Raw genomic sequence first — 23,840 nt, forward strand, 5'->3', positions numbered from 1 at the left:
ACAAACAAGACTTGTGAACAAGGGCTCAAGCGGACTCAACAAGAACATAAATACAATCGTCAGAACCAAGCACATTACAGGTTGGATGTGGATCTACTGTTTTTGGATTGGCAACGGTGCCTTTTCCTTATCTCCGAGGCAGGGATGAGCCCCACAGCGGCCGAGTGTTGTGATCATCTGGAGCCACTAGAGGGCGCAACACTCAAGCATTTCCAGAGTCTGGCGAGAACCTCTTGATAACCCGTTCTGATGAGTTAAAAATGGCTGAAATACAAGTACTGTAACTACATTCACAAGAACAGCCTTCATGATTCCAGTCTTTGGGATCCCCTTTGAATCAAATACATTTACTATAATCGTGTTGAGTGGTGTGGAACAATACATATGTTAACAGTAGAGAGGACTGTGACTGTTGTTAAAATCCAGTGTTTCATAATTATACAGAGGTCCTTTCTGGAGGTTTGAAAAATAACAGCGATGTACTAATGCCTCAGCAGACAATAAATCACAATTCACCTCAGCGTCCGCTCTTCCTGTTAACATTTCAAATAAAGACTTTGAAAACATTGCCTTCTATCATATAATTCTCTTAGAAATTCAGAGGAAAATGCCTCTGCTCAGACAACGTGAGATAGCTTTACTGTGACCACGGTTACCACGGTAACCCCACAGTAGAGCCCCTCCCACCAGATCAGATATGTACACGTGAAGAACACATCCGTTGAGGTTTTACATTCACAACCAGCTGGCGTTTCCCACCGGGAGAGACTCCTCCCACCACACGATAGGCCCCTCCCGCCAGGGAGGTTCCAGGAAGTCCCCTCCCCCTCCCACACAGCAGCTTGCTTTGACACAATCATTAAAAAGGCATCTTCACAACGTGTCACAGTGAAACACAGTATTCAGTCAAGTCCGATTCTCGAAAAAGGTCAGCAATTATCTGAAAATGTAGTGCCAGTTTCCCTAGAATTAAACCTATGTCACACACGTAATATTAAACACACATTTAAGAAAAACAGGAAATTATATTTGGCTGTGGTATTGGCATTGCACATTGCATTTGGAAAAGTTGACTGGTTCGAAGTTTAAGACAAGTCACTGAACGACAGTTGTAGGTCAAGCATGTTACCACCAGATAGCGGTAAGGGTTTGGCAAGCAGATTTAGACCATGCACGGTACGGCTGTATACACACACCCAAAACACCTAGTTTAAATCAAGACGTCTGTTGAATAAAGAACAGAAGTAGAAGACGGTAGTCACTAGACAGTAGCCGGGATGTGGAGGCTGCTATGGCTTATCCAGTTATGGATGACACCTCCAGGCCCAGTCCTTCAGCTCGGAAGCAACTCCAATCATTCATATTTTGTTGCAAAAATGGCATTTTAGTAGCTAAAATGAGTCCGATCTGTAGCTAACAACAATGCTTTAGGATTGTTAAACTACTACGTCGGACTCTCCTTGAACAATCTCTTTTAAGTTCAGCAGGCAGGGGCGTGAGTGATGCGTTAATAACCAACACAACGATTTAAAAAAAGTACCTCCTATCAAAAACATGGAACATTTACAAACACAAAAAGTCAAGTCACCACTCACCAGAACACATGAGAAACAGGAGAACGCGACGCTTGATGGGATAACCAATCACACAGTTTGCTGCACCAGGTGACAAATACAGTACAGAGCAGCATGATGGGAAATGTAGTTGACGTGAACAGGTTTGGTGCCGTCGTGACCATGAGAGAACACCCTCCCCATGCACTCTTCCCTAGCCAATCAGGAGACAGACAGGAAACCACCTGGCCGTCTACTCTATGGTATCTCCATAAGCATCAGTCAGTCCTCCAAAGCAACAACAATTACAATCTAAATAACAAACAAGAACAAACGTCAGGATAATCAAGGAGAGACCACAAGGACTGTCTTCACAGAGCTATCTAGGTCCGTCTGGCTAGCTCTCTGTCTGTCTTTCTGAGTCTGTCTGTCTGAGCCTGTCTGTCTGTCTGACTCTGTCTGACTCTGTCTGTCTGTCTGTCTGAGTCTGTCTGTCTGTCTGAGTCTGTCTGTTTGAGTCTGTCTGTCTGTCTGTCTGTCTAGCTGTGCTCCTCTTCAGGGTCTGTGGTGGAGAATATGCGCGCTTGTCTCGTCTCCTGTAGGGGGCGCCGCTGATGGGAATGCTGAGGGGAGGAGAAAGAGGAGACAGGTCAAACATCATCCCAACACACACACACACGCATGTACATACAGTGAGCACAGGCGCACACACGCACACACACACATATCACGCTGCACAGACATACACACACACACAACTGTACACACACTCACACATTACACTCTGAATACTCACTGTATACACACTGACTGCACTACCTTTGTATATTGTTCTTCTCTCTTAGCTTATCCCTGTTTTTTGCACTAGCATTTTGTACTCGCCCCTTTGCTCTGTCCTGTCTTTGCTCTGTCCTGTCTTTGCCCTGTCCTGTCTTTGTCCTGTCCTGTCTTTGCACTGTCCTGTCTCTGCTCTGTCCTGTCTTTGCTCTGTCCTGTCTTTGTCCTGTACTGTCTTTGCATTGTCCTGTCTTTGCACTGTCCTGTCTTTGCTCTGTCCTGTCTTTGCTCTGTCCTGTCTTTGCTCTGTCCTGTCTCGTCCCTGCACCCTGTCCAATGTTGTCTCAATGTTATGCACCACATCCCAAAGCAAATTCCCAGTACTGTATGTTGAAAAACTACAATGGCAATAAACAGATTCTGGTACTGATTCTGATACATACAAAATAAGCACACACACAAACGCGTGCACACACACAGACACACACATGCGCACACACAGACACACATATGCGCATACACATGGCTGACCTGCTAATGACATCATGTGGTGATGTAGGGGGGGAGGCTAACAGGTCTGCACACACAGGAGACAGGAGACAGACAGGGACCAGGTTACCACAGGAAGACAACAGAAGGGTAAGTCAAGGATACGTTTACAAATGGCAAAACAGCTGTGTAATCGAATGAATGAATGATGAATGAATGAATGAAATCACAGATTCAGAGATCAGCGAGTGAGTCTGGAGCTGCTAAGTACTCACAGTCTAAACTAGAGGATAATGTTACTGTAGGTGCTGAGCTGTCTTCAGGAGCAGCCTCTCCTCCTCTCCTTAACTTCCCCCCCCTCCTTTCTGCTCTCTTCCCCTCCTCTCCTCTCCACTCCTCTTCTCCTCTCTTCTCCTCTCCCCTCCTCCTCTCCACTCCTCTTCTCCTCCTCTCCCCTCCACTCCTCTCCTCACTCCTCCTCTCCACTCCTCTCTCCTCCTCTCCCCTCCACTCTTCTCCTCTCTCCTCTTCTCCTCTCCTCTCTCCTCCCCTCTTCCGTCCTCAGGTCTTACCAATGAGCTCTTGTCCGTCTTCTGCTCAGTCTTGGCCCGCCCCTCGGTCCCTCCAGACTCCTCCCTCCTCCCTCCCTCCAGCTGCTGGGCGTGTCTCCCTGAGGCTGGTGGGAGGGGGGTGGGGGGGGGGGGGCGAAGGGTTTGAGAAAGCGTTACACTCTATATCAGGAAGCTTTTATTTCATTCCGTTCTACTCTGTTCTTCACGCTATTCTATTTGGTTCTACTCTACTCTGTTCTCCTGTCCTCTCACCCGGGGAGCCGGCCTGGTTGGTGCTGCTCACGCTGTCCTCTGCCCAGGAACCGTAGACCAACGAGTCCCTCTTGTGAGGCGTCCCCGCAGAGGACAGACTCTCCTGCAACACACACACACACACACACACGGGCGTTCTGTGCTCTGAGCTGACAGCGATTATAAGGGAGGTGAGGGCGGGACTAGGCTCGGGGGTCACTCACCAGTCCGGTGTCGTATCCCTCCGCGGGGTCGAGCTCCGTCTCGTGTTCCTCCACCACGCTGGCGAAGCTGCTGGCGTTGGACGAGGAGCGGGATAGATCCTGGGCTTCCGGGATGGACGGAGCCCTGCAGACCATGGCCGAACTGAGCGCACACACACACACGCACGCACGCACGCACACACACACACACACACACACACACACACACACACACACACACACACACACACACACACACATACAAACGTTATAGTACTCGATAAGAACATGAAACCGATGAATACAGCGCAATTTACGTCACTATTGATCCTTGGTTCTCTACAGCAGCAGCCTGCCAGACGGGGTCAGATGGTAGTGGTCAGACGGTGGTCACCTGTTCTTGGTGGTGGGCATCTCTGGGGAGCTCTGGCTGGAGGAGTTCTCCGAGCGCGGGTCGTGGGACAGATGGCCGCCGTCCGGGGTCTTCTGCGTGCTGGGGGACACCTCCCGGCTGGAGGGGGGGAGGACGGGAGGGACGGGGAGGAGAGAGAGAGAGAGAGAGAGAGAGAGGGAGCAGGAGAGAAGAAGAGAAAGAGGAGGTTGGTAGTCAAAGAGAAGAAGCATGTATACAGCATGTACACGACCCTCCCCCCCTCTCAACTCAGCCTGCCGCCCCCCCCTCCCCCCGCCTCCTCTCACCTCCTCTCCTGCACCTCCTGGATGTTCTCGATGCCGATGGCGCTGCTCCGGCGAGAGCTGAAGGGGCCGGACTTCTTCCTGGTGGGACTTTTACCTGGGATGATCAGGGACTGGAGGAGGAGAGGAGGAGAGGAGAGGAGGAGAAGAGAGGAGGAGGAGAGAGGGAGAGGAGATGAGAGGAGATAAGAGATGTGAGGAGGAGAGAGGAGTGGAGAGGAGAGGGGAGTTGTGACTGAACATGAGATGTTCAGTCTACAGAGACTCAGTGGTTCCTGCATCTTCAGTACAACGTGATGAAACAGAACATGTGATTGAGAGGACATGGATGATGTGACTAACTGATCACTTTTCATTTGAACATACATACGTGATGCTGGATGCATGTTGGATGCATGAGATTGAAACAAAACGATGTCAGAAAGAAATAATGCTCGAAATGAGATGACAAACCAGTATTCTTCGATATTGGCGTGGTTGCAATTTCTTGCAACGATATCCCCGAATACATGTATGAACTCAACGATTGCCAACGCTACAACCCCCTTCCAATGACTGAAAACCACAACACACAGGACTACTCTGAACTCATAACAAAACAGTCATGGACGCTATCGGACCGTCTTAAAGACATGAATTCAAAATGGTGGTTATCGTGAATACAGTAAAGGTACACATCCCACGAAGTACGACACAATTTGGGATGTTCCACGCTAAACCGCTCCGGCCATGCAGAGAGACAGAGAGGCGGTCCCGGGTCACAGGAAGGTCAAAGGTGAGGAGAGTTAAACGCGAACCTCTTCTATGGTTCCTATTCCTATGGCGCTGCCGCGACGTCCATATCTACTGGGACTTTTCCCCGGGACAAGCAACGACTGGGCCACACCGGAGGAGAGAGAGAGAGGGAGGGAGAGAGAGAGGGAGAGGGAGGGAGAGAGAGAAAGAGGGAGGGAGGGAGGGAGAGACAGAGGGAGGGAGGGTGGGAGAGGCGGAGCAGAGGGAAGAGGAGTAAAAGGAGGAGAGACAAGAACACAACGTGAGAAGTCATGCAGCAGGCGGCATTTTGAAAGAACAAAAAGGAGCAGGTTAGGTTGAGTCGGACGAGGGGAGGAGTTTAGGACATAGCGAGGTAGAGGACGCATAGGAGGCTGGCTATGGGGGTCGGCACCAGGAAACAGATCAGCACTAGACGTAGGGAGAACGCAGGAGGCCTGCTCAGGGAGGTAGAAGGGGAGGAGGAGAGAGAGAGAGAAAGAGAACGGGAGGAGAGGGGAGGGGTTGGGGGAGAGGACAGGGGATGGGAGGAGGAGAGAGGAGTGGAAAGTAGAGGAGAAGAGAGCAGAGGAGTGGAGAGGCAGACTTGCACAATCCTAAAGGGAAGTGTCTGAATGTAACAGGAAACGTGTCATAGACCGTCCATGCACAGGGTAAAATGCAGTCCGAGCCGACCTGACCAGAGACGCTACAGCATGCAGCAGCAGAGCAGTACGGCAGCCGGCATTCTGGGTAATCAGACATCTCCAGTCATCTCTCTGTTCCTGATAAGATTGACACACTCTAGTCTGAGGGAATCCAGTGCCCAGTACGTCCACTAGGGGGTGCAGAAGGCTCACAAACGATTCAACGAAAGGGAAACTGAGATCTAAAATCAAGAGACACTCAAACCTGATGCTTAGCTCTCATTAAAAAAAAGTGACCATCATCAAACACGATCTTTCATTTCAAAACACCATGAACAAAATGAAAATATGTGAGCATGGATGACAGGAGTGAAGGTCGACATGGCTGGAACGGTCCGGCTGCACAATCTAGCTGTGGTGATTGTTTGAACAGCCCTGCTTGTCATGTCACAGTGGGTGTGTTAGGTCCGGATCTCAGAGGGCAGGGGGGGGTTGTTGGGTGGGGGCCAGGTGGACAGTGAGGGGGGGGGGGGGCAACTTCAGTGTGTTGCACATTCTGAGGTTCTTCAGTGTGTTGCACATTCTGACCGGGGAGAGGGAGACCTCACGATACCATACGTATCACCATACATGGATACTTTGCGATACGATACATATTGCAATACATTGCGATACTCTGATTTACTGAAAGTTTTAAAATACAGCTGAAAATACATCTCCCATCCTGGTGATCTAGGAAATCTAAGGACATTTTAAATGGAAACATGTACAAAAATGTATCGATGATTGAATTGTATCCTTAATTTGATATATCTATATATATATATATTCCCTGTTTATATTTTCGTTGTGCTAACTGTACCAATACGGTTCCATGGAAAAATAAATAAATAAATATTTAAATAAATATCGCAAAGTATCGCTGTATCGATTTTTTGGCCCAACCCTAATATTCATGGCGTGTTCGTGTCCTACAGCAACGGAGGGGAGGGGTCAGGCCCGGTACTCTGTGAGGACTGGGGGGAGGGGTCAGGCCCGGGGGGGGAGGGGTCAGGCCCGGCGCTCTGTGAGGACCGGGGGGAGGCGGACGAGGGGTGGTTGGTCTGCAGGGCAGACGGGTTACTTACTATCCCCGGGGTTTTGGGACTCTCTGCGGGGTTGTGGGTAAAGCTGCCGCTGAGACTAGTGGAGACAGTGTGAGGAGGCTTCTTGCTACTGAGGCCCATGGCATCCATAGACTGGCTCCTGCTGCGGATGACCCGCTGGAGGAGGAGGAGGAGAGACCACACCCACACGGTGAGAACGGATGGACTCGAACCCCGTCACCCCCTAGAAACCCACACCTGCGGCGAACGGAGGCCGCGAGACACGGGGAGAGACCGTAGCCCTAACCTCTGACCCCTAACCCCCTAACCCTCAGAGCACCGAGACCTCAGGCCCAAGTACAGAGATCCCAACCCATAGCCTGACCTCTAATGCAAGACTACTCAACACTGCTACTGCAGGCAGAGACCAGGAGTGGAACTGAACCTCCTCAAACCCGAGCCCGAAACCTCAACCTGAATAACCGTGTCAAACTGAGCATCACTGCCTTGGCCCAGCTCTCTGATTGTAGGATCAGGAGTGTGAGAACGCAGGGCCGTATTTAACCACAGGGGGGCAGTGTGGCTCAGTGAGAGAGAGAGAGAGAGAGAGAGAGAGAGAGAGAGAGCTTTTGGAGAGGAGGCAGCTTCTCTGCTTCAGAGAGGTGAAAATGAGATCCAGGCGTGTTAAGGTGTGTGTGGTCTGGAGAGGGGGAGGAGAGAGAGCAACCTGGGGTGCGTTCAAATTCAGCAAACATAGCGAACATTTGCAAACGTTAGCGAACTATTTTCCGTTAGCTTTGTGTTCGCCGCAAACGTTTGCTAACAGAAGCTAACAGTCTGGAGAGGTAGTTCGCCAGTAACGGAACAAGGATCACAATGGACCCAGGCTTGTAGCCTAACTGTATTTTGGAAGTGTATGCAAACTATTTGGAGCGTTCATTAAAGCCGTTCAAATGTGACTGTTTGGAGAAAACATGTTTGCGACGAACGTTCGCCTCCGTTAGCTGAATTTGAACGCACCCCTGGTCTCACCCGGCAGACGTCAGAATTCGACGTTTGTCCATCGCCTCCAAAAATGTCTTCCATCACGTGTTCCAATGTGAACAACCAATCACAAAACTCTGACAACAACCTATCAAAAACTTAGGCCTATCCCACGTCGTGTGCCGACTGTATAATGCCATCTATATATGACGTTTGGAGGCGATGGACAAACGTCGAATTCTGACATCTGCCGGGTGAGACCAGGTTGGAGAGAGAGAGGGAGAGAGGATAAAGATAGAATTTAAAAATCCCTCTGTCTCTCTTCAGGCCTCAGTAGAATTATCAATGAGAGACAGAGAGAGAATGAGAGAGAGAGAGAGAGAGAGAGAGAGAGAGAGAGGGAGAGAGAGATGGAGGGGTAGAGTGACATCCAGAGAGGGAGACAGAGTAACAGCAATAGAGAGGGAGGAAGAGAGAGCACATGTGAGAGGCAGTGACAGAGTGTCAGAGAGAAAGAAAGAGAGTGAAATAATAATGAGACAAAGAACAATATCACCCGCATCCATCATCCACATATCCATCTCTCCACCCATCCCTCCATCCATCTCTCCATCCATCCATCCATCCATCCATCCATCCATCCATCCAGGCAGCAGCATCAGGACTGTAATGAAGGGTTACTAAAGCATTTATCAGACACACACAATCATCCCCACACACACACACACACATGTGCCATGCACCACGTCACGCTCCACCACACTGACAGGCCTGGGCGGATAGACAGGACACACACACACACACACACACACATAACCCTCATCTGACAGACTAGCAGTGGCCGGATCAGCTAGGCTGGGCCTTTAATCCGCCCGCCAATGGAGTGTGACGAGTTGACAATCCTGTCTGACATCAGGCCACATATCAACAGAGGTTCATGGGAATTTGCCTCAGGGAGCAAGACGCACATGCTCATAATGGAAATAACCGGCACTCCTTCTCACAACCCTTCTCTCACCCTCTCTCTCTCTCTCTCTCTCTCTCTCTCTCTCTCTCCCTCTCTCTCTCACCCTCTCTCTCTCTCGCTCTCTCTCTCTCTCTCACCCTCTCTCTCTCCCTCTCTCTCTCTCTCTCTCTCTCTCTCTCACCCTCTCTCTCTCTCTCTCTCTCTCTCCCTCCCTCTCTCTCTCTCTCTATCTCTCACTCTCTCTCTCTCTCTCTCCCTCTCTCTCTCTCTATCTCTCTCGCTCTCTGTCCGAGGGTGACTTCAGCCCTGACAAAACATATCAAAATCAGTTTATTGAAACGGATCAGGTGGTGCGTTGGATCGCTCCGCTGATTGGGTTAAAGCGGAGACCGTAGCGAGGCAGTGGGAGTGCACGCCGTCTGTCAGATTGAACACGGCCCAGATCTCATGTGTGAGTACCCAGAATCCCTAGCAGGAGGAAGTCGAAGTAATCCACTTCCTCCTTGGCGGCCATCATGCTCTTCCATGCGTGTGGAGCGGCAGGTGAAAGCACCCTGTCCCCTGACCCCCATCCCGGTAACGCTCCCCTAACCTCGTCCCGGTAACGATGCGCTCACATGGAATCTGACAGACGGTAACGACGATGGACGATGAATGAAAAAGAGAAAGAAAGCTGAATTTTGTAGCTACGTGCATTACTAGAATCATTGCATAACGTAATAGATACTAAATAATTGTATTGAATATATTTTATTCCATTCTTTGGAACAACATCATCCTGCATATTTTCGTTTTCCTGTCCTGCTATTTCATGGGACTTTTCATGGGACAAAAGTTGTTTGTTTGTTTGTTTGTTGTTTGTTTGTTTTGTTGTTTTGTTTTCACCTGTCTCTACCGTTTGCCTGATTCCATGTGAACACAGCGTAAGGGGCGGGGCCAACGCGGGGGCGGGGTTTACCTACCTTAAAGGACTCGAAGAAGCCACCTCCCCCTCCGCCGCCGTTCTCCAGCTTGTCGTCGTCGCCGCCCAGACCCATCATGGACTGGCTGTTGACGTGCAGCTCCTCGTACAGCGTCTCCAGCAGCGCCGAGCGCGTGCGCTCCTGACCACACACACACGCACACACACGCACGCACACATGCAAACACACACACACAAACATGAACACACATGCAAACACGCACACACGCAAACACACTCAAACACGCCCACACACGCATGCAAACACACGCAAACACACATGCACAAACATGCACACACACGTGCAAACACACACAAAAACAAAAAAGCACATGTGATTATGACGTGTCATGTTTATCATGTTATTTACATGATCTTATCATGTGTAAACTACGGTCGTGGGCGATACACGATACATAGTCATTCACACACAGATCGGCGTCCACATGAGTTGACAGCTTCTGAGTGGAGCGCTGGGGGCGTCGTGACTCCGCGCCCGTCATAGCGGTGGCTCCGCCTCTCTCACCTCCAGCTTGGCGAACTTCTCGGCCTTGTAGCAGGCGTACTCTGCGTTGATCAGCTTGGTGAACAGGAACTCATGGAACTCCGGACCCTGCAGATGAGGAAGGAGAGGAGGAGGAGAGGAGAGAGGAGGAGAGAGGAGGAGGGGAGGAGAGAGGAGGTGAGAGGAGGAGGAGGGGAGGAGAGAGGAGGAGGAGGGGAGGAGAGAGGAAGGAGGAGGAAGGAAGGAAGGAAGGAAGGAAGGAAGGAAGGAAGGAAGGAAGGAAGGAAGGAAGGAAGGAAGGAAGGAAGAAGGAGACAATCGTGGACGAGAAAGATTGAGAGGAAGCAGAGGAGGAAGGTGGAAGGAGAGAGCAGGAGAGGAAAGGAGAGATGAAGAGAGGAGAAGAGGATGGAGAGATAGGAAGGAGGGGAGAGGAAAAACCAGGTGAATACCAGTTCTCGTGACATGACCTGTCATGACTGGACCTCCTGTTGAGGTTGACCTCTGACCTTCCTGAAGACGGCCGGATCGGGCAGAGCAGGACCAAAGAAAGGTACGTCGTCTCTCGCTGTCACCGACACCTGGAGGAGGAAGAGGAGGAGAAGAAAGAGGAAGATCAGTCTACAAGTCATCACTGAAGGACAAAACTGCTGGCAAGAGAAGCTACTCAATTAGAATTCAAAGTTCTATCCGGGATTGAGTAAATAACTTCACCCACACTAACCACCCGTGTTATTTCCTCCTAGGGTATGTGCGTGTGTGTGTTTGTGTGTGTTTGTGTGCATGTGTATGTGCGTGCATGTGTGTGTGCATGTGTATGTGCGTGTATCTGTGTGTGTGTGTGTGTGTGTGTGTGTGTGTGTGTGTGTGTGCATGTGCGTGCATCTGTGTGTGTGTGTGTGTGTGTGGTCCTCACCTTGTACAGAACGTTGTCAGAGCAGGCGTTCTCCACCTGCACCACCATGTAGGCGTGCAGGAAGTTGGAGGCGATCATGTCCGGGACGAACGGCGTGTTCTCCTCCTGGAACACCACGGCCACGATGTCATTTCCTATGTGCCTCTTCCTCTGCAGCTGAAAGCAGAGCGGCGCAACGACCCGATTACTCACCCTGACTCACTGTGTCATGACTCACCACTTCATCTCACCCTGACTCACTGTGTCATGACTCACCACTTCATCTCACCCTGACTCACTGTGTCATGACTCACCACTTAATCTCACCCTGACTCACTGTGTCATGACTCACCACTTCATCTCACCCTGACTCACTGTGTCATGACTCGCCACTTCATCTCACCCTGACTCACTGTGTCATGACTCACCACTTAATCTCACCCTGACTCACTGTGTCATGACTCACCACTTCATCTCACCCTGACTCACTGTGTCATGACTCGCCACTTCATCTCACCCTGACTCACTGTGTCATGACTCACCACTTCATCTCACCCTGACTCACTGTGTCATGACTCACCACTTCATCTCGCACAGCCAGACCTATCCCCACACTTTGTTTACGCTGTGCCAGCGCTGGAGAAAGGTCTGGCTGGACACATTACCATTGGGGGGGGGAAAAAAGGCTGTATTTCTTTAAACCAATCACAATCGTCTTGGGCGGAGTTAGGTTGCCAGGTTGTTGTTTCACCTAGTCTGGGTTGAATCTGACTGGGCAGGGAGAATCTTCTGTCGTCATCGATTGGGCAAATAATGACAAGGCCTTAATATGGACTTAATGGATGAATCAACAGGAGTCTACATGAGTGGTAATGGAGGAAAAAGTGAAATGTTCCTTTAATCCATACATATTCAACAGTTGATTTAAAACAATTACAGTTAGAAAACCAGTGAATAGGGAGGCATAGCTTATATAATTCAGTACAGAATGTACTTCATGGTCCTCTGCAGAGCTTAGCTGCTGCTCTCTGTCTCTCCGTCTCTATCAATCAGTTATGGCAGTGGTTCCCAAGGCGGGGGTCAGGACCCCCCGGGAGGTCGCGAGACGGGGATGGGGGGGTCGCGAGATAATGGTGGGGGGGGGGTCGCGAGATCAGTTACCTCCGGGTACAATCGGGGTCACTTTGTAATTAGTGCAAATATTTATATGCTGGGGAGATAATTGTTTTCTCTGTCTGGCAGCATCATAGCCACTGTGTGTTTGTGTGTGTGTTTGTGTGTGTGTGTGTGTGTGTGTATAGGAGTGCATGTTTGTGTGTTGTGTGCATGTGTGTGTGTGTGTGTGTGTGTGTGTGTGTGTATAGGTGTGCGTGTTTGTGTGTTGTATGTGTGTGTGTGTGTGTGTGTGTGCATGGGAACAATCAACCATCTGTTATCAAGTTCTGGTGAAAATGAATGCTGTGCTATATTCCTAGGGGCTCTGCGATACTGAAGGATCAATAAAAGTATCAGTGTCCGTCTGGAACACGGCCAGGAGAGAAACATTTAGGGACTGATGTCACCGACGGGTGTGAGAGACAGGGGTCAGATCTGTAGCGAGTGCGTTGTGAGTGCGTTGCGTCGTTTAAAGCAAGGTGCCCGTGTGCATTTCTCTTGATGTTGTTGCCGTTATTGTTGTTGTTGCTATTGTTTTCAGACCCAGGGCTCGGCGGGCCCCAGATGGCACCGGAGCATCCATTTTGCATGGCGGCAGATGGAGGGAGGATGTAGCCACATGACGGATGGAGGGGGTGGCGATGAGGGAGGGGGCGGCCATGTTGTTCACATTTACCAGCAGAAACACTGCCTGTGTAAAAGGGGCGATCCACAGCCTTGAGGCTCCAGGTATGCGATGACCTTTAAAATCCAACAAAGGTTTATTTAATCAAACTAGAGGGTCCATACGCTCGCTTCAGGCTTAAAGCAAATGAGAAAATAAACAAAAAAAGGATTCGTATTCATATTCGAGAGCCTAAAGCATATTTTGCGTTTCTAATCAGCAATTAAACCTGTAGGAGAACTTGGCTCCGACACTGATAAACTGTTGATAATGAAGTTGCAGCACGCAGAGCAAGACAGATGGAGAGATGATGGAGGGATGATGGAGGGATGGAGATGAAGGGAGCGAGAGGGAGAGGGAGGTGGAGAGACAGCTGCCGAGCCTGTAGCCGGGAGAAACGCAGCCAGACGCTTGACAATACTTGACATGTCAACACGCGCTGGGCGCGCTGGGCGCGCTGGGCAGGGCTTCAGGCTGAGATCTAACCGGCCCGCTCTCTCCACCCCTCCTCCTCTGATGTCATGTTACGCTGTTCTTGTCCCTGTGTACCTGTCTGAGAATAATGTGAATGTGTGTGTTTCCGTGTGAGTGTGTGTGTGCGTGCGTGCGTGCGCGTGTGCGTGACTAGTCATCTGGTTTGGATCGTGTTTGTGTGTGTGTGTGTGTGTGTGTGTGTGTGTGTGCTGTGTCCCCGCTCACTCACGTGTGTTGTGTGTGTCACGTGTCCCTGGAGGTAGGGTAATTATGGGATGGTTAGTAGTTCATATCCCCTGCTGTGTACCTGCTGTGAGTCCCCCTCGGTGTAGGGCAGCTTGGTCGACACGTGGAGCATGATGTCCTTGTTGTGGAAGTTGACGTAGACAGACTCTGTCCCCGTCTGGCCGTGGGTGACGTCCAAGCCTCCTCGGAACCTAGAGTCCAGACCACAGTCGGGTCAGAACAGGCTGGACCATCTACACAAACAGGCCAGGAGCCAGGTCCACCCCTCAGGAGTTTTTTTGATACCATTTTCCTCTCTTATTTCCTGTCAGCCCGTACCTTGGGCCATCACAGGTTGATAACGAGCACTCCCAACTCGGGGCTGTTTGGTCTCAGGGGCCAAAAACCCTCTTTTTGAGAAACGTTTCTGGCGAAATGATGTAAATGCAAATATTCAAGTACTGCAACTGCTTAAATAGTCCGCTTGACAAATTCTCATCAAAAGTAATTATTTTCAAGCACTTTATTGTACATGTCACTGCCTAAAAATAAAAAAAATCCCAGGTTTATGAGCTTCAATTTAAGCCCAAGATGACCTTTCTATCTAGAAGATTACACTTGCAGTACCTTAATATTTACATTATTATATACTTTACATTATTTGGCCAGAAACGTTTCCCAAAATGATTTTTTTTGGCCTCTGAGACCAAACGTCCCCGAGTTGGGAGTGCTCGTTATCAACCTGTGATGGCCCAAGGTACGGGCTGACAGGAAATAAGAGAGGAAAATGGTATCAAAAAACCTCCTGAGGGGTGGACCTGCCTCCTGACCTAAAAAAGTATATGAGCAGAGCACACCAGGACTGAACAGAAGGAGAGGAGAGAGAGAGGAGAGGAGAGAGGAGAGATAGGGCAGGAGAGGAGATGAGAGGGAGAAGGAGAGAGGAGAGAGATATGAGAGGAGAGGAGAGGTGAGAGATAGGAGAGGAGAGAGATAGGAGAGGAGAGAGGAGAGGAGATAGGAGAAAGATAGGAGAGGAGAGATATATGAGAGAGAGGAGAGGAGAGGAGAGGAGAGGAGAGGAGAGGAGAGGAGAGGAGAGGAGAGGAGAGGAGAGGAGAGGAGAGGAGAGGAGAGGAGAGGAGAGGAGAGGAGAGGAGAGGAGAGGAGAGGAGAGGCCAGATCAGATCAGATCAGATCAGATCAGATCAGAACAGAGAATGAGTAAGCCCGCTGCCCAGGTGGTCCTCCTCCACCCCCTCATCTATCACGCTGTGAGGACCAAGGGCACGGAGCCCTCCCCATCGCTCATCCTGTCAGCGGGACCAGATATTACGGCGCTCTAAAGCCCCAAAATCAGAGCGCTTCTACTTTAATGAGCTACTCACTGGGTCTACAGTAAAGGACTACTGTTGTGTTACAGGGATTCAACTGGAAGCCTGCTCGAGTTAATCGACTGGGGTATGAGTGATGGTCTCTCTCTCACACACACACACACACACACACACACACACACACACACACACACACACACACACACACACACACAGAGTCTGTACTCCCACAAAGAACGAGGCTCCGCTCGATGCCGTTCTCACCCAGTTAGCCTTGTCTGAGCTGTAATGCTCCGTAGGAAAGCCTCTCCTATTTCTGTAGCCTGAACATTCACACTCCTCTGGACAGGATACCGGTCTATCGCAGTGACATTAGTGACTTAGCCCCGTTCCAGCTCCTTTACGACCAGTTTGAGAGCCTTTGATCGGACCAGTCCGGGGTTCGGCCGCGGGGCCAGCTCACCCTTTAAAGTCGTGCAGCTCGATTTTCTGGCCCAGGAACTCCAGGAACTCCACAAAGGCCGGACTCTCCTCGCTGTTCCCAAACAGCTCTTCTTCTGAAGTCTGTAGGGAGAGGAAGAGAGAGAGAGAGAAATGAAGACAGAGAGAGATGGGGGAAGAGGGGGAGATAAAGAGAAAGAGAGAGAGAGAGAAAGAGAGAGAGAGAGAAAGAGAGAGAGTGAAGAACATGGAGGACCGTAGACAGGACGTTAGACATTTGAACAACAACAAACCGGACTCTGATGTATCTGAGGTTGTCGTTTTTTTTCTTCAGCACATCGTGGTCGTGTGGGGAGGATCACAGATGATTGGCTCAGACATAACCTGCGCTCCACTGAGAGCTGACAGCTGTACTGAAATCACAGCCGCCATCACCCACACTGGAAACACTACACAAGATAGCACAGATACAAAGCATCCTCTACACATTTGCTAGTGACTCGCCTGTCCAAACTTCTGATAGATGACTCCGAACTTGAAGTTGTTGCTGATAACGTGCTCATCAAAGGTGACGATGAGCCTGGATGCCTGGGTACAGAGACAACAGGACATCGTGACAAGAGACAACAGTACACAGTGACGATTATGACAACAGGACAGCATGAAAAACAAATACATTAACAGTAATTAATCTCTAAATGAATAATAGAATGATATGTCCAGATGGAAATGATATCTTACCTTTGGGTAGAGGACTGGGTAGAATCTGTCCACATTCACCTCCTCACACACAAGCTGTCAAAAAACAAACACACTTAGAACTCGTCCTTTCAATTAGAGGCATTAACTGCTGTTTGACTATATATTACTACTCACAGTCATCCACTAGTGAGGACCAGCTATGTTCCTACTCACAGTCATCCACTAGTGAGGACCAGCTATGTTCCTACTCACAGTCATCCACTAGTGAGTGCCAGCTATGTTCCTAATCACAGTCATCCACTAGTGAGGACCAGCTGTGTTCCTACTCACAGTCATCCACTAGTGAAGACCAGCTGTGTTCCTACTCAGTCATCCACTAGTGAGTACCAGCTATGTTCCTACTCACAGTCATCCACTAGTGAGGACCAGATGTGTCTGTGTTTCTACAGTACTTACAGTCATCCTACTGAGGACCAGCTGAATCAGAATCAGAATCAGATTTATTTGCCCCAGTATGTTAACATATACGAGACATTTGCCTTGGTCTGTTGGTGCATTTCAAGAAACATAGGACAAGGACAAGACAGGGCAGGACAGGACAGGACAGGACAGGACAGGACAGTGCAAAATACAGTAACAAAGTGGTACAGTACTGTACAATTAGGTACAATTTACAAACAATGTAGAAAAAAGTCAGTGGGCCAGCTGGCGTCTCTGTGTTCCTACCTTGGCCATCTGGACCACGTTGGGGAACTCGGTCAGACAGGAGATGGGGATGACATCATGGTAGGTTTTGAACTTTGTCCTGTAAAACAGACAGAGATGGGGACAGTCAGACAGACTGAACTTCGTACTGAAAGGGAACAGAGACAGAGTTGGCAACAGTCTGTTCTATGAGGAAACTTTTTTCAGAAGGTTCTTCTGTTGTTGTAAATTGTTCTTTAAAACACCCCCCTGAGTGCAGGTCAAAGGGTACAATCTGAGTCTCATGTCATAGGCCCAAACTCTAACCAGCCCCTATCCCCTCGCCCATTCCCCTCGCCCTATCCCCTCCCCCTATCCCCTCGCCCTATCCCCTCCCCCTATCCCCTCCCCCTATCCCCTCACCCTATCCCCTCGCCCTATCCCCTCGCCCTATCCCCTCCCCCTATCCCCTCGCCCTATCCCCTCGCCCTCCGTTTGCACGTTCACGCCGAGCTTCGCCATGTTAAGGGCCATTCCAAACCAATTAGCGCGGAGTACGCTTGGAGTGCGAGTGGACTGTGAAACCCTTAAATAGCGAGCCTGCATCGGTGCACGCTCCCGATAGCTGAAGCAGGAAGTGCACCTGCCAAAGCGATGCCTGAGAGAACAGCATTTAAATAAAGTTTTGTGTTCCTACACTGTCAATTATTTTAGAAAGGCTACAGCAACTTGTTTTCCTCACTGATTTCACAGCCTCAAAGAAAATCACAGAATGTGGTGTCAAAAGATAAATCCAAAAATACTGTAGGTGAACATCACTTTATCCCTAGATCGCTTGACTTGTAGCAAACTCTTAAAAGCCTGTATTCATAGCTGACATAAAATGCATAAAAATAGGCCTAGGTTTTAACATAATATATTCCATTATTTACAGGGACAATGGAACAGACAAAGCAGCTGATTAGTCTGTGACATGAAAATGCCTCTTCACAAAAAAAGGAACGCTGTCAAAGAGGCATGGGAGTAAGTTATTGTCCCCCACCCGGCGACAGCCAAAGGGGGATGACTTTAGATTGGCCGCTGTCACGTCGTGAGTCAGTGAGTGAGTGAGTGAGTCTGTCATCATTGATATACATAATGTGACATTAGTAGCGCTAGATATGTCTGTATTTCAACATTCATTATAGGACTTTTGTCTGTCTATTTATATACCCTCCCCCTCAATTGAGAGAGCCCTCCACAGCTGCGAGTGAAACCTAATTTGGAGTGACATTCGTTGGTGGAGTGGGAGTGGCTAGGGGCTGGTTTGGGATTGGGCCAAAATACTCTTGCGTCTATACGCCCAGCCATCCTCATTGTAACGAGTCACAACTTCATTTGATAGGACTGCTTTTTCCTTCTCTGCTGCTTTGATTGAATCACACTCAAGACATTGAAACCTTGCCTTTATATCATCGATTCAAACGGCCGATTGCACATTTTCTCTCCTGTCCCCTAACTGACCGCTTGGTGAGCTACATCGAAGCCCCAGGCCACAAGGCTGGTATAGAGAGGGAGTTGGCCTCAGTCCAAGTAAGCTACTGTCTATATGGGACCTTCTGCTCTGATATTGTCTGATATTCCACTAAGCAGCATATTTCTGCGTAGTTTTGTCTTTTATTTAGGTGTACCACGCCAACTTCCTGGACATTGTGTACGAGTACATCCTCCTGGGAAAGATGAGGAACGGTGTCCCCCCACCAGCACAGAGAGTAAGCTGTAGTTAGCGTGTTGACGGAAGGTATTTCAAACTTCATTAAGGAAATCTCACTCTGACTTTGTTAATGTGCTCTTTCCCCAAAAAGAAGGAGGAAGAATTCCTTGACCACCTCTTCCAGGTCCTGGACCACGTTTTTAAACCCCCAACTGGCTGGCAGCCGCGGGCTAAAAAGTTCCCAGAGGTCCTCCAGGTACACACTTCTATTTTCTTTGTCGATGTTGCTTTTGTTAACATCACGCTCTGGATCTTTGTATGGGGTAATAACATGTGTGTCATAACATGTCTCCCTGCTCTCAGGTCCAGCTGATGAAACTTCTGGAGAGCATGGTGGAGATGGATGAGTCCATATTCAGCCAGATGAGCTGTCAGCTGTCCTCTTTAGCAGGCTGGAGGAAATTGTTCAGTACCTCTTGGAGGATCTTGAGGGCTGATACATTTTTAAATTCATATTTTCATTAAGAAATCTGTTTGGTAACATAGCTACAGTACACCATTTTTTCTTATGTATTTTGGAACGTGGTCCTCAGAATTGTAAATTTTAAAACAATTTAGGCCATTTTTTGTGTGTTTTTTGAAAAACTAAAATTGACTGCATCCTCAATTGAAAAGATCACACTGTTCCTACCCCAGTAGTACAATAACCTGTGTCAACCTATGCTTACAGTATATGTTGACTTAGGCCATTTCATTTCTTGTATTTTTTTAAAAACTTGAAATTATGAATTAGGCCATTATTTTAAGGTGACAATATTTACTAACCTTTACATAATAATTTGTTAGTAACTTCTTAACATTTATTAATTTGTGTTAAGATGGCTCCTCTGATGCAAGACCAGATATGGGCAGCTGTATAGGTGGATCAAATACTTAACAAGTCATTAGCAAGAATTACCAATTGCTTGTTCATGATTTATTAACTATTTATAAGGTGTAGTTTTAAATCCTTAACCAATTATTAAATAACGTGTCCTTAATAACTCATTAACTAACAGTTTGTGAGTTAGGAGTTGACTATTTATAAGGGATAATTATAAATCACTAAACAACTAATACACATTTAACACATCATTAATAACTCATTAACTAACATTTTGTGAATGATTTACTAACTATTTATAAGGTATAGTTATTCTAAAATGTACCGTTTTAAATGATGATTGGTGTTGAGATTTGTATTGAGGCAAAGCTTGCTCATCCACACATCGTCAGATGTGCAAATACACACAAATGTCAACAAACTACCATAACATGATAAGTTACATTTTTTGAAGACCTGAAGACATATTAGGTCCCCGCATTAACTGGGTAAACAAAGTATTGCAGCACATTGAAGACCTTGGTTGAACCCAGTCAGTATTATTCATTTGCATTTCCCTTCAGTGCGAGTGAGAATTGTGTCTTTGTTGAAAAACTAATCCAGAGCCAGCAGATGTTCCCTCATATAATGTAGGAGACTTTCTTTCCAATTATATTAATGCTAGCTCAGTGTTCTGTTGACAACTCCATTATGCAAATAGTATTCAAATTCCCCAATCCTCCCCATGGATGTTGTAGTGCTATAGTTCTCTTCTGCATACAGTAACGTCCCGCAGTCAAAGAGAGGCAGCGAACGCTGGTGTCATCACCTCTGCTGTTTGGGTAGTATCAGACACGCCCACCGGGTGGCACAGTGTGCAGCATCTGAGGGTCAGGTGACCCAGACCTGCCGTCACTTCTCTGACATTTTCCAGCTTATTTGACAGAATGAGGCAGCTGACTGGGAGTCTGTACTACAGTAATCGAGGCTGGTGTGATTGAGTGTGTGTGTGTGTGTGTGTTTTGACTATACTATACGTTGTGGGGACACAAGGTCCTCACAGGTGTAGATAAACAAGAACAATTAGACTTTTGTGGGGACTTTGGAAGGTCATAAATGAAGGAAAGCACCGGCACACTTTCGGCCTTAAGCCTTCATCAGCATGCAGTACGAAACGTTCACTCTTGCCCATTAAAGTTTTGAAGACCATGTCTATCTCGTGAGTGCCGGTGCTTTCCTTCATTTATTATAGCACTTGACATGGCACCCGTGACTGCTCCAGATTCATTTTGAGTTGTGCGCACTCGTATGCTTTTTTGACTTTGGAAGGTCCCCACAGGTTTAGGGCTAATTTTAGCATCAAAGGTTAGGGTTTGGGTTACAGTTATGGTTATGGTTGGGGTTAGGGTTATGGGTAGTTTTAGGGTTAAGGGCTAGGGTTAAGTTAAGGCGGTCCCCACAACATACTGTACTGTAGTAAAGTCAACATTGTGTGTGTGTGTGTGTGTGTGTGTGTGGGTGTGTGTGTGTGTGTGTGTGTGTGTGTATGTGTTTGTGCGTGTGCGTGTGTGTGTGCATGTGCGTGCCGGATGAGCAGACAGACAACAAGTGAGCGGGATGCGGCGGTTGCCTAGCGATGGGCGCGCCGACGCCGATGTCTCTTCCCGCTCCGTCGGCGCAGGGACGGAAGCCATTAAGCCCGGAGTGAGTGCTCTCTCTCTCTCTCTCTCTCTCTCTCTCTCTCTGGGGCTATAAAATTCATTCACAGCTTTTATGGAGCGTTGAGTGCTGCCTCCCTCTCTCCCTCCTACTCTGTCATTAACGCAGCACGGGTGTGTGGAGCAGAGGCGTCATGCCTATAGAACTTGAGGGAACACGTGCCCCCTCAGATTTGGGGGTGTTTTTTTTTTTTTTTTTTTACATTTCTGTTATTGTTTGTTTACCATTACATTTTACAATGCAGAGTTATGGTTATTTTCTCTACTGAGCTGAATGTATTATTAATTGTCATAGACCACCTCGAAAAGCCACCATAACCTCTTTCAAAAAGCCAAACACCCTCTTTCCCGGTGGATTTGATTTCTTTCAAATTAACACTGGACCTGGAAGCCCCCGCCTCGTCTCAGATAAACACGTTTTCATGGTCTGCTTGCATACATTTAGATTAAGGTTGTCCTTAACTGGTCCTCCAAATATTAGACTATTCAGTATATCAGATTCACTATACTTTATACTTATGTATACAATATATCATTCGGACCAATGCCAAGTGAGTAAAAAAAGTAGATTTGTTTTCCCTTACTTTTATTTTGGAAGTCCTTGAAAGAACGCTACCGGTAAGTTTAATTTCAGTGGCAACTGGTAGTGTGCTGTGTCCTGATTTTAAACTGCAAAAACGCACAAAAAAACACTAACATTACGCCTCACACCTTCGCTATCTCGTGTCCCCTCGTTTTTTTGGATTGCATGATGCCCCCGGTGTGGAGGATGTGTTTGTGGAGTGTGTGTGGGGAGATGGGTAGGGGGGAGAGGTGGGTTTTGTGGGGGTGCTAGCAGAGTGTTCTGGCCGGGTCAGGTCAGTGTAGCTGCCCGCGAGGTGCTGAACTGGGCAGAAAGGTCCGAAGGACGGTTGGGGGGTGGACGCTTGGACAGGAAACGCCTCGCAAACAGCTTTAGAGTGTGAGGTCAGGCCGGGACGAGTCAGGTACCTCGCTGCTGCTACCATCGGTCAAGTATAACAAGCACTTCCTGCCCGATCAGCATTGAATGCCTGTCCTGCACTGGGACAGAGTGTGTCTGCACCAGGGAGAGAGAACGAGTTAGGGAGGGAAGAACAGAGGGGGTGGGAGAGAGAGAGAGAGAGAGAGAAAGGGAGAGAGAGAGAGAGGGAGAGAGAGAGAGAAAGGGAGAGAGAGAAAGGGAGAGAGAGAGGGAAAGAGAGAAAAGGAGAGAGAGGGAAAGAGAGAAATGGAGAGAGAGAGAAACAGAGAGAGGGAGAGAGAGAAAAGGAGAGAGAGAGAGAAAGAGAGAGAGAAAAGGGTGGTGGGGTAGAGCTAAGGCTAATAGGAAACGGAACCTCAGCATTAGTCGGAGATGTTCCTGGTCCCCGATTACATCATACTTCATGGAGAACACCAGGTGTCCCAGGGCTGTGTCCATAGAGTAGTAATTAAAGTGCTCCTGGATGGGGAGAGAGTGAGGGAGAGAGAGAGAGATGGAGAGAGAGAGAGAGAGAGAGATAGAGAGAGAGAGTGACAGAAAAAGAAAGTGAGAGAGAGAGAGAGAGAGAGAGAGAGAGAGAGAGAACGAAAGCAGGAGATTATAACTCATCCTGACCTCAGGAGACATATCTTATTATCACAGACCCTCTCAGTTCTCTGCTCCAACACACACACACACACACACACACACACACACACACACACACACACGCACACACACACGCACGCACGCACACCCACCCACCCACACACACACACACACACACAGTCCCTCCGACTAGCTCTACACTGAAACACAATATATAGTGCCATTGGAAATAAAAACATGTTCTCCAGAAGACCAGCCTCGTTACTTAATAATGCATCCCTGTAGAATATTGCTGTAGAAGCAATCCATCTGAAATGTGTTTAGTATTCTGAAGTGTGTGTTCCTCTACCATGAACCTGAAACATATGATTTCACTGATCGTTCCAGTATTGAGCTAGCTTTTATATATAGAGATATATAAAATATTCGGATTGCGATACATATCACAGCAGAGCATATTGAGACCAGTAAGATTACACCCTGTGCTTCCTGTCTATGAAAAACACATTTATCATAGATTTTCATATTCACGGGTGCCCCATTGACTTCCATTATAGCCTAGTGAGAGCCTGCGTAAAAACTGCAGCTAGCTCAATACTGGAACGAACAGTGAAATGATGGTCTCTATGTTTCAGGTTCATGGTAGACAGACCACAAATAGGGCAAAATGTTCAAAATAGCACACTACACCTTGAACTCCAACCGGTGGTCTACCATCCACAGAAATGACCCTGCTAAGCTCATGAACTGTCTGCCTGGAAGGCTTCTGACAACTGAACTTAAACATTCATTGTCTGACCCAGGACACCACCAAAAACTACCTGATAGTGGCAGGGAAGATGGTCCTGTGTGGGCTGGTCACGCTCAAACAGACTGCCTAGCAGGCTTCTGACAACCTTAAACATTCATTGTCTGCCTCTCAGGCCTCTGCTGCCCTTGTACATGACCTGTCTGCCCGTTAGGTTGCTGACCTTGAACA

At 48.3% G+C, this 23,840-nt stretch overlaps 1 protein-coding gene across 1 annotated transcript in view; it reads right to left on the bottom strand.

Moving 5' to 3' along the window:
* Positions 1-2,092: 2,092 nt before the first annotated feature.
* rap1gapb (RAP1 GTPase activating protein b) overlaps positions 2,093-23,840 on the bottom strand; it is a gene marked incomplete at its 3' end in the record, with an annotated part of 29,261 nt that continues 7,513 nt past the window's right edge. Inside the window, exons 6-22 of the mRNA XM_084441330.1 lie at positions 22,629-22,732; positions 17,040-17,118; positions 16,353-16,406; positions 16,116-16,199; positions 15,634-15,734; positions 13,919-14,048; positions 11,340-11,495; positions 10,933-11,004; positions 10,445-10,531; positions 9,920-10,060; positions 7,049-7,183; positions 4,525-4,634; positions 4,220-4,336; positions 3,847-3,988; positions 3,644-3,746; positions 3,392-3,495; positions 2,093-2,176 (exon numbers count right to left, since the gene is read on the bottom strand). Coding sequence (XP_084297456.1) covers positions 2,093-2,176; positions 3,392-3,495; positions 3,644-3,746; positions 3,847-3,988; positions 4,220-4,336; positions 4,525-4,634; positions 7,049-7,183; positions 9,920-10,060; positions 10,445-10,531; positions 10,933-11,004; positions 11,340-11,495; positions 13,919-14,048; positions 15,634-15,734; positions 16,116-16,199; positions 16,353-16,406; positions 17,040-17,118; positions 22,629-22,732 — 1,803 coding nt within the window. The remainder of the gene's footprint in view (positions 2,177-3,391; positions 3,496-3,643; positions 3,747-3,846; positions 3,989-4,219; positions 4,337-4,524; positions 4,635-7,048; positions 7,184-9,919; positions 10,061-10,444; positions 10,532-10,932; positions 11,005-11,339; positions 11,496-13,918; positions 14,049-15,633; positions 15,735-16,115; positions 16,200-16,352; positions 16,407-17,039; positions 17,119-22,628; positions 22,733-23,840) is intronic.

Source organism: Borostomias antarcticus (genome assembly GCF_949987555.1).
Source record: "Borostomias antarcticus genome assembly, chromosome: 7".
In the NCBI taxonomy this organism is placed as follows: Eukaryota; Metazoa; Chordata; class Actinopteri; order Stomiiformes; family Stomiidae; genus Borostomias; species Borostomias antarcticus.